This window comes from Haliotis asinina, chromosome 5 (genome assembly GCF_037392515.1).
Source record: "Haliotis asinina isolate JCU_RB_2024 chromosome 5, JCU_Hal_asi_v2, whole genome shotgun sequence".
Lineage (NCBI taxonomy): Eukaryota > Metazoa > Mollusca > Gastropoda > Lepetellida > Haliotidae > Haliotis > Haliotis asinina.
Window position 1 is genome coordinate 8,588,972 of NC_090284.1, and position 11,206 is coordinate 8,600,177.

The 11,206-nt window shown below is 40.7% G+C and overlaps 1 protein-coding gene across 2 annotated transcripts in view; it reads right to left on the minus strand.

Moving 5' to 3' along the window:
• Positions 1-10,800, minus strand: part of LOC137283666 (A disintegrin and metalloproteinase with thrombospondin motifs 3-like) — a 47,221-nt gene extending 36,421 nt beyond the window's left edge. Inside the window, exons 1-2 of one of the 2 annotated variants that reach the window (XM_067815301.1) lie at positions 10,582-10,800; positions 7,404-7,434 (exon numbers count right to left, since the gene is read on the minus strand). In XM_067815301.1, the coding sequence (XP_067671402.1) occupies positions 7,404-7,434; positions 10,582-10,656 (106 nt within the window). In that variant the 5' untranslated portion in view covers positions 10,657-10,800. The remainder of the gene's footprint in view (positions 1-7,403; positions 7,435-10,581) is intronic. The other variant, XM_067815300.1, reaches the window with a different exon arrangement.
• Between the last annotated feature and the right edge of the window lie 406 nt (positions 10,801-11,206).

An 11,206-nucleotide genomic window follows, 5' to 3' on the forward strand; every position in this document is an offset into this window, starting at 1 on the left:
AAGAAACCTTCATCACCGATATCGTTACATAGGCTTGTCATATTGATATGTCACGTTGCTCCGATAACCATTTGTGAAAGAATGAAGGTTTCACAAATCTCAGCAGTTCATCAGGCTCATAAAAACCATACGGTTCGTTTTGCTGTCTAAGCGAGTAGAAAACCTTTCCCATATAACTATCATCTCCCACACGTCTGAGTGTCTATACACTTGGGTGTGTGGATAATGTAATAAGCAGCCAGAATTCAGAAGGAATATATACACTACAAACGATGTAAATGTCATGCTCCATTTGGGCGTCCTCCTTGTCATTCTGACCAGACAAACCCCTGGTGTTCGGGTCCATCCATGCGAACAAATTCTTCTGAATAACCCTTTCAGCTTGGTCATTCACTACACTGTGGAAGGTTTCTATACAATTTACATCATGAAACTGCGGGTATTCTCAGACCGAGACTTTGCTTAGGTTATCATAACATTTGCATTCACACCATGACCTAAAGACGAAAGCGTGAGACTCGCAAAAATCAAAAACTCTTGGAAAGTTTGTTTGTTTAGAGCTTAACTTAAGGAGCTATCAGTTTGACGATGAATTGTTTCCACGGCATTCCAGTTAAAATGTAAATCGCATTTAAATATATATGCGAAGAGATTATACAAATAGGCATTTCATGATTCGTTGGGCGACATCTCTTCGATGATTCTAAAGGAAAGAGGTCTGGACGTTGATTTTCACTGTGGAGTAATATTACGGTTACTGAGTTTCAAGGCTTAACACAAAAGCTGTTTGTTTTGACTGTGGCAGGTCCTGAAGCGTGGGTTTTAGAGGGTTACATGAATAACGCAGTGGTAGGTATTCACTGATGCAGATGATAAGGCGTTACAAACTTGGGCAACACTTAAATACTCATAAGATACTGCCATTATAACAGTTCTACAACGACATGACAATTACTTTACCTTTGATAGAAAACGTGTAGGTAACCAGGAATTGCAGTGGCAATACTGAGTCCCTCAAACATGTAAGAATAATTTTAAATAACCATCATGACGACGTTTGAATATATAATAACTATTTTACAAGTTTCCAGCTTCAGCGACAAAAAGATATTTCAGCACCCATGACAAACCTATTATCTCTGGCATTTTTTTAAACTTAGCTATTACTGTTCTACAACTTGGGCTGGAATATTTGCATACAAAACCGAAAGGAGTTCATTCAGAACAAGTTGGCTTGATTATCTGTTACTAAAGTGAAAGAAGTCAGATTCAGTCAGTGCAATCCAATATTGAATGCTTGTCTTATTGTAGTCACCACCTAACAAACATGTGCGTTCACGGTTCAGTTTATGGTGCATATGTAACGAACACACTGCTGTGATCTGAAACACATACAGATATATCCACACGCACAGGGCGCCAGACTAGCACCATCATTTGGATAGCCACATCACTATATAATATAGGTCAGAGATCCGTACGTAAGCTCTCTATTGTCATACAGAAGATTATCGCTGTATAATGTCTGGTACATCTGAATCTAACGCTGGTGACTACCTGTGAATGGCGCCATTTCCCACCACCATGAACATCATAAACGTGAAATGGTGTAACTCATAACTATCTTTTCATGTCCAGATTTCAAAATAATTTACGCTAACTTCTTTGAACCCTGAAAAGAATCTGTTTCCACCTACGTTATTCGAAGGATATTTTAGAAACAGTATCCTGTCAATCTGTACTATGAACTCGAAACTGTTTCATTTCCTAATGCAATTGTCAATGTCGATCTATTCGAGTATCCTAGACTTGGTGGTGGGGTAGCCTGGTTAAAGCCTGCGCTCGGCTTGCTGGAGTTCTGTAACTAACAAGGGTACAATGTATGAAGGCCATTTCCGGTGTCTCCCTGCGTGATATTGCTGGAATATTGCTAAAAGCGGTACAAAACTAAAGTCACTCACTCACTTAGAGATACTGCCAAACTGAAAACGAACTCAAAACTGTTAATTCCTTACGTACTTGTCAGTTTTATATGTTTCCTAATCCCGGCACACTCTCAGGCGTGCCATAGATGTACTACGGCGGTTTCCCAAGGCAGGACAGAACACCCCCCACCCCCACCCCCACCCTCAACCCCTCCAGCTGCTGGACTATCGATTGCCAATGTGCAGAAAGTTACCCACATGCCCTGCTAGTCTATGTACATACAGCGATATGCAGGCTTGACAGGAAACATGGCTTCCTCGTAAATAATTGACTATGTATTTTTCTTTTTTCTATATGTGAAAGAAGAAATGTTTAACCTCAAGTAAAACATTATCCAGATTTGATAACAGGAAGTGTGCAAGACATTCACTTAGACCATATTTAAGGCTACCTTGTCAACCACACAGACACGCGCATACAGACGCACACGCACGTGCACACACGAGATTGAGGAATAGGGTTTCACACAACAGCTACATTGATACGTGACTCATTGACATATTGACAGGTACATTGTAAACAGATTCATCAGATGGCAGCATGACACATATGCATGTCCAGCGTTGTATTCTTAAGGAAACAACTGCGTGGATCTCTACGTATTTTTCACCTTGTCTCAAACAATGGTGTATTTTAATATTTCAGAATCAAGGTCAAAGACATGATTCAGGAAAGCAACTACCAAAGTATAACTCGTACTATATATTACGCCCTGGGCGAAGTTATCGTTCGTAAGTAGTGAATAGTTAGCTGGATATTAACTACTAATATATTCAAAGAGATAATATATACAAAAAATTAAATAACATATTTATGAAATGGATAAGAGATCGGTCTACGTACATGGATAAACTAGTACTAGGTCCCTGAGTTTAATCACACGGCAACGCGTGACACTTTCGTTATAAAGAATGCTCTGGGGACAGGAAACGGAGATGGCATTTTAACTATTTTATCGTCGAAGCAAATCCAATAAAGTTACGATGTAAAACATGTGGTTTAGGAATTTCCATCACAGAACAGAAAGAGAAAATTGAACTATCCGCCCGTGAACGTTACAATTGCACAGCGTGAAGATAACGTTTGTCTGTTACCCATTGTTAGACTAGACCTTCAGACATATCAGTACTCTTCTGATACATGTATTGGGGAAAATGCGGTCTCGTTTTCCTTTCGCTTGTCACACCGAAGACCCGGGTTGGATTTGAGACATTGCAACGTGTGTAAACCGTTTCTGGTGTCCTCCATCCTACAATTTGCTGAAAGCGGCATAAAGCTACACTAACTCACTTTAAAACAAGGAGAGAAAACTCAGAAGTAACTTCAAACATTCACAATTATTCAAGTGAAAGATGAATTTAATTCCTGTACAACCGAAGTGGGAATCAGGACGATATATATAAGCTGAAGGATTCTGGACAAGTGGTACATTTGTAAAACAGATTTCAGTTCAACATACTTTGTACTTGGCATGTTTGGCACATATTATGTTGTTGGGCTAAACCAGTCTAAATAATTGGATATAACAGCTCCCTATTACTTGAGCGAGCCACATACGTCACAGTAAGTTGAATTTTCTTTTAAAACATTTATTACCGATTCCTTAATTTGCAAATCACGATATGTTTGCTCATGACTCTAGGTCTTCTAAAACTTCTGTGTTAAAACAGTAACGGTATAATTTCAATTAGCTATAGTCTCTTTCTTGTATTGATCCTTTTCTTAATACCCATGTTAGATCCCATGAAAGTATAGGCCATTGTCGATTGTGTGAAAAATATATATTTCAGTATTGAGATCATAATTGTGATTTATCGTTTATATATTATTATAATCTTAGAACTAAGTCCATTCTCGATTGTTTAAAATGTGCTAACGTCTAAGATTAACTGGTATAGGCATGGCATTCTAGACTTGAAATTTCTAGCCCAATTCCAGACTCGGTACTCTCTACTGTACACAGTAACAGACTGAGTGTTGTTGTTAGTTATCTTTGTTGATGCGTCGGTATATAAATCGCTATAGATCACAGCATGTACAACGGAGAACGTCTGATGTAGCGGGGGCGACGATTTGGACTCATGAAAGATTACTAACATCAGCAGTTCTATGCCGTTTGCATGTCCATAGCCAGAATTGCTTACATAATCAGTGAGCATAGTAGATTGCAATGTGCTGTTTCAAGCTGGAAATTGAAACTACATCGCTTCATTTCAAGATAATTGCATGTGTAAGTTACGGCGTGTTGAGTCGTGTAACGGCATTCCTGCAACTGGCAAATGTGTCAAGGAATAACGTGAGAGCACCAACCGAAAGAGACCCTCGCAAGGCAAAAATGCTCTGAAATGCATCTCTCGTTTAAGGGATGTTTGTACAGCGTTAACTTGAATTTGTACTTTTTTGTTATGCTGCCGTTCACGGGTTTTGTACAATATGGTAAACATATGAGCAGGTTTAAGAGTTTTACCACTGATTTTGAACACTTGGAATTCCTAAATAAAACACAAATCACTGTTTTATGACGCTTCCGACAACGATAAACCCACTATTTAAACCAGGAAATGTTTATGCAGTCATTGCAACGACATAACAGGGGGATACGCCTTAAAATTCTTCACAAAAAGCACTACGTGATGAATTATTTCATGTTGAAGATATAACGAAGTATTCAGTCCCTGATATGTACAGTTTAATGGTAAAACAAATTTATATTTCGGGAGAAGGAAACAAGAAAATGTATCATCCAAAACTGTGTTCCACAGGAGATATCGCTTGTGTGAGACAAGGCGATATCGATATCGCCTAAGAGATATCGTTTAGACAGTAGATTTTGCAGACTGCCTTGACAATGGTATGACGTCATGAAATTGGTAACTCGTGTTGATATAGTTGATATCAGTAGACACTTGGGTGAGATTCTTTATATACTGTTCCAAAAACTAACTGATATGATAAATCATTTCCAAAGAAATCAAGATCCCAAACACCACTGTGACTGCCATGAAGCACGTGACCTAGGACAGCACGTGTAAGAGGTGGTGTACCAGATGAAGCATTGTCACTCAGATTCGGTCTTGAGCCGACTCATAATGATTATTTCTTTAAACTAAACGTTCAAGGATGTTACAGACTGAGTATTGATCATGAGGTATTCACAGCGTGCTGAACATTCAGGCATGCCGCTACTGGACACTCGTGAGAATTTTGTTGACCACATGTATTAAATTGTCACACAGTAACGGTACAGGCGATGACGATACAGCCGATGTGGATGCTATCGGCCGACGACCCCAGCCAAGAACACGTTCTTCAGAAGGATGGCATACAGGCACTCAGATACGGGACCGATTATATGGCAGCCTTTGTAACCGTGCATGCCCAGAACGTGGCTCTCCGTCTGCAGGATGGCAGAGGAGTACACAACACAGGCGAGCTATCTCACAACTTACTGCACGTCATTTGAATGAGAAACGTCAACAGTGCAGCGAATGTCAGCGCTGCGACCATCGTAGTTACACTAATGTCATGTTTTCTGACGATAACAAATGGAATCGTGTTTGGAGTATACGACAGAAGTGCGGGTACAAATGTCACCGCATGTTCATACAAAATGTTGCCACGGTAGTATTGCCCAGTGACTCGTCCGTGAATAACAAGTAAAAGGGTTCTTGCAGTCACTGTAATCCCAGCCCTGGTGAGAACACCCCTAAAACCGTTCTTCTGTCTCGCGTCAAAACCGTCATTCCGTCTACACCACACACTGTTGTGGCTGTCAACGACGTCCAAAGTAAACCCCGATTCATCCGAAAACAGACACTTACACAACGGCATTTGGTCCAGCGTTGCCGCTCTTAACATCAATGAGTCGATTTTGGTCTACATGGCATGAATTTAATCAAATTGGTTATTGTGACCTTTTTTCCTGTGACTTTTCTCACCCCAAATTGTGACTTTCTTCCGATCACCAGTGGAATATCTCCAACCATTTCTTACACTATAATATTGTCTGTGGGTGGTTATTGTACAACACAACCAAAGGTCCATGTCACTGGATGGTGGGCAATCAGAAAAGTTAGGCGAAAGTTCGTAGCATGAAGAGGAGCAAAATGTACCAAGTACTCCGAAACATACTACACTTTGCTACGACGGCAGTCAGCCGATCCCCCCTTCAGATTCCACGAGTTCCGCTGAACATATTTTGTTGGGAAGCGCAAAGCACTAAGACGAACAACAAAAACTACCGTTTCACTTTAAGTGTACAGGATTACATACCTAAATCATGCAATGGGTTTAGTCATATGGGGATTTTTCACAGCGATTTCAAATTAATTAAAAGATAATTATGCTTGTGTACACAGCACATGTTTTTTTTACAGAACATGCACCTGCAACAGTCTCTGAACTACATATACAACTAGTATCTCTTGAAGCGGGTATGAAAGGACATTATATGTATTTAATGCACATATTTTATGTTGATTTTCATGACGGGATAGCATAATCTGTTAAAATGAACCCAAGCGGACATGTGTGTAATCAGGCACGTGAAATGGGTGCTTGTACCCAGGGCATTTAATTGTAATGTATGAGAGTCTTAGTAGCTGTAGTTCTTACCATGATTTATGGACAAACTGCGGATCAAACGCTGGCAATATTACACGAGAATATTTGTAATAGACGTCCTTCTTTTGAACAGTATAACTGGTGTTGAAATAGGATTAAATGATACCCTGACTCTGTTTAAGATGTGCAACGGTGCAGAAACGTTTTCCCACTAACAGTTGCTCGATGCATGACCTCTGCCAGTCGCTGCAAGCCTGTACGCCTTAACGCTGACTCAGCTATTCTCAACGAATCTTGCAGAGTGTAGCACCTGAAGATTGTTTATAACCAACGCGTGTCTTTTGCCGTTACACTCCGTTCATGTGCACACATAGGCATGTGAGAAACACGAAGTTGTGAATGAAATGTCCTCGAGGGTAATCCCAATACATGTTGCTGTTCTTAAATGAATGTAGGAGTGCGTATGGCTTAACACGGCTCTGAAAACTATTTTAGTTCCACTTGATACCACAATGTGTCCGTTCTAGAGGAAAAAAAGTAACCCGAACTTTTCAGTTGTACAACTTTCGTCAACGCAGCGAGTCCGAGATGCCCGAAAACAGTATAAACACTTCAGAGTTTAATTCAACGACCATAGATATCTAGCACCCCAAATGGTCATTGTGTGAATGAACAATACACTAATGACAGAATGTCAGCAATTCTACTCCACAATTTTTAGCTAGCATAACGTGACAGGCAGCACATTGAAATCAGGATTAACTGACCATTGGGCTTGCCTTAACAGTTTACGATGTCGAAAAGAACCTTCAAATATCGTTATTAACCAAATCTGTCACGAATGAAATACTTACGTGTTCCATCGGACTCCTCCTCGGCACAGACCTGAAGACAAAAGATACGATTACGTTATGAAAGCTAATGAAAGGAACTGAGATATTGTTTACATCGTTCATAACGCCTTTTCACAACCAAGAGTTATGGAATATTTATTGCATTCCACAATGGCAAGTATTTCGCTGACATGATTAGGAAAGACGTTGTATTGGAGAAGAAATATTGTTTGGTAGAAATAGGCCAAGAATGGAGACCCATTTCAACATAACGACCAAGACGACGCGGCACAGTGTACAGAGTTAGGATAATCGGAATCTTATTTGAGTTCGACAGAGCCAAAGGAACGCCTTGCAAATAGATGAATTGGGGATCTCGCTAGACTCGTTGAACATTTCCATACTCTCGCATGAGTGTGAAGAAGTCGCTTTCAGTGTACGTGTGTGGGGGTAAACACCGAAGTCAGCAGTATTTGAGCTGTATCACAGCGACATTGACAACCGAATGTTCAATAGAGTAAGACTCATTATCCAATTCAACGCGCTTGAATACCATGACATTTGAATGATCACGTCGACACAATATGTGACCCAACTTACAGGGTCATCGTAACCCTACGGAGTGTAGGGTTCTTCATTCTATTAACTAAATGCTCTACCTGAATCGAGAGAGTGCAGGGTGTCGTAACAGAACGGTAATATGTCTGGCTGCAATGTATTGGGCACTCACTCTCTCAGCCACTCGTTCCGTATTCGGTATAACACCTATACATGCATGCCCTCAGGAAAGAGGAAGGGTCCCTTGTTTACACATGAAAACAATTCTATTTTCACCGCAGGCCTAAATGCTTACAGCTGTCTGTCTGTCTGGACTTTTTTTTATCTTCAAACCAAACTGTAGTTTGTCGTAGAATAACAACAGTTGACTACAGGGTCAAAAATGTTTGCGTTTTGAGACGTGATTTAAATTTCAAAGGTGAAAACCACATGTAAAATACGCCCAACTTATACATGTATACTGATCACTGAGTTACGATTCGCGATAACAGACTTAACATATGCAACACATTACTCTGTTTGTTGAGGTACAATCAGCTTCTAGCCTGTTAGTGACTGGCACTGAGGAGGTAATTACTTTGTCTAACGCCATGACTTATACGTGCATGGTTATGCAATGTTATTTAATCAAAGGTTGCTCACATATGCAGGTACGAGGATGCACCAAAGACTATCCTGTTTCTGATCACTGTATAAATAAGCGCCTAAAAATGAAAAATTATGCCTACATGTATATAATCCTGTGTTCGCGTATCCAGTCCGCTGGAACAAGTTGGCTAGACTATTCCAGCTATTCAGTACTCACGAGCAGTGATATACACACATTACAAACTGAAAATAAGTAAAAAGAATGTGCAATCCGGAAGAGCGGTGGTTCGATCTCCGACCGCGTCATACCAACAGACAGTAAAATATGGTACTTTTTGTTTCCGTGCCTGGTCGTGATATACGTGATATACAAAGCCAGTAAACTTTGTCTGAGAGCTGCATTCTAGTTAAACGAATGTATGGTTTTTAATGGGCCAGGACTATTAAACCACTAACATAACTCATCTGATCTTGGTGTCATTGTGTGGTGAGTAAGGTCAGCAAGTATGGTCACACTGGTTAAACCTACAAGAACGTTTACGGTGCTGATAAACTAAAGATCATACTTGAAGCGACATTGACAGCCGTGCAGATAAAACAATATCGAAACTGGGTTTTCACACACGCAACATACTTCAAGTGCACCCCTTTGAAATAGCAAATGACCACTCAAGTCAGGGAATATACCAAAATGCACGCTCCACTTGACCCTGTTCAGACCCTGTTCAATGAATACAGTGTCAGGCCATACTAAATGTTATGGCTCATATTCTGTAGACTGGTAATGGGCCTTTGATATTCCCAGACATGGTAACTGACCAGAACGTTTAATGGCCAATGTTAACGGACATAATGGTGTTCGCAGTTTCGGCTAGACCCACCAGTCAAGTATTTCATGTGACCTGTCCAGAATCAAAGAGACCGTTGTACCTGGCCAGTCAAACCACTCAGCAAATACTTGTAAACATCTGCATCATCTGTATAAACAAACGTCTTTCCTATGACCCTTAGCATATCATAAGATCTTTTGCCCTATCCTGGGGTATTGACCTGGTGCATACACAAGTGATTGTTTCCTCAGCTAAACACATTTACACGCACATGTAAAGGGCTGACCCTTCTTGTGTCTGTGAGAAGCATGCTAAACAGAAATATCCTTTACATAAAAGCTGCTCTAAATACATGTATTACTCTCTAATCTTATGCTACTTTTTCGTATAAATCATTCGTTTCTGTGTCTGACTCTTGAAACACCGACGGTTTTATCTGACCTTTACAGAAGCTCGGAATCTCTCGACTGAGAAAGTACATTGTATACATTAGGACTAAATATTAATAACCAACAATATAAAACTATGCTCTACATTACCATCTTAGTTGTAGACATCCCATGTATACACATCACAGTGCATCTTACCGTGAACTCGAGTCAGTCTGAACAGTGTTATTACCTGGTTGCATGCTGTTCTGTCTGTAATGACAGTCATGTTTCAGATGCACCATAATGTAACAGTGGGCGCTTGTGTGCAAAGTATATATTAACCAAATAAGCTATTCAGGGCATGTCTCAGGTCCTGACAGCATTAAATAAACGTAAGTGATGACAAGATCAAATTAACCACCACAAAGATGCATATCACCAGGCAATCATGTTAAACATTTACCCAAGCATGTCGCAGCTAATAAACCGATTCTACCCCTACACTAGAAAACCTATGACAAATACGGTCTTGCTATGTCAGATCATTTTCTAAACTACGAAGTAAGTATTAGTCGATGGTAAGAGAAGCGACAATTTTATGATATATGATAAGTATGTGAAGGATACCTATGTGTAAATGACAGTGTTTATCAACATAGATACATTCAACTGAATCTGTAGTAAATGAAAAATAAAGAGCGGACATTATTATACTTAACGCCAACGAAGAAAGCTGCTGTAAATATTTTCCTGACTTGCAATATGTGCTTGTTCCTGTTTTCAGCAGCTTCCTCAAAAAGCTGAATAAGTGGTTTTCACTGCTTTCACTCAAACAATGTCTAAACTACTCACCGCAACCACAAGAACGCATAGGAAACAGAAGCACCGAACTGATCTGAAAGCATTCATCGCTAGAGTTGCTTTCATCAGCCAGTTTCTCAACTCTTCCTTTGCACTTGTCTGTCTGCTCGCCCTGTTCGCCTATCTACCCCCGAGGTGTGCTCGACGGTCGAACGCGGGGAGTGTTTGGCGCGAGGGTCCCCTTAGTACACCCCTTCGTTCCTGGAGAATGAGGCCTGTACGCGTGGCACGGGCTTGAAACTAGAGACTATTCTCGTTTGGGAACTCTATCTCATATGGTTAATATGCCGTCTCACATATCCAATGGTGACACTGCTCACGCGGGCGTAACGCCGAGGTGGTTGCAGACCCATGTAATCTCGATGACTGATGCACCACGTAGGGGGAGGTTCCGCTTCACAGGTCGGGGAATTAGGCACGGACACGCCAGTCCGTCCCACCCACCGTCGCTCACACACATACACACTGGGCGATATGTGACGCCGACAGGGTTCACTGTTGTCGCTTTTATGCATAGAATGTATCATCCGGCTATTTTATCATTCACTCGATTCAGCAGTCATTATCGGACATTGTCGTATCACTTCTCCCCGGCGGTCTGTGACAAATGTCAGTT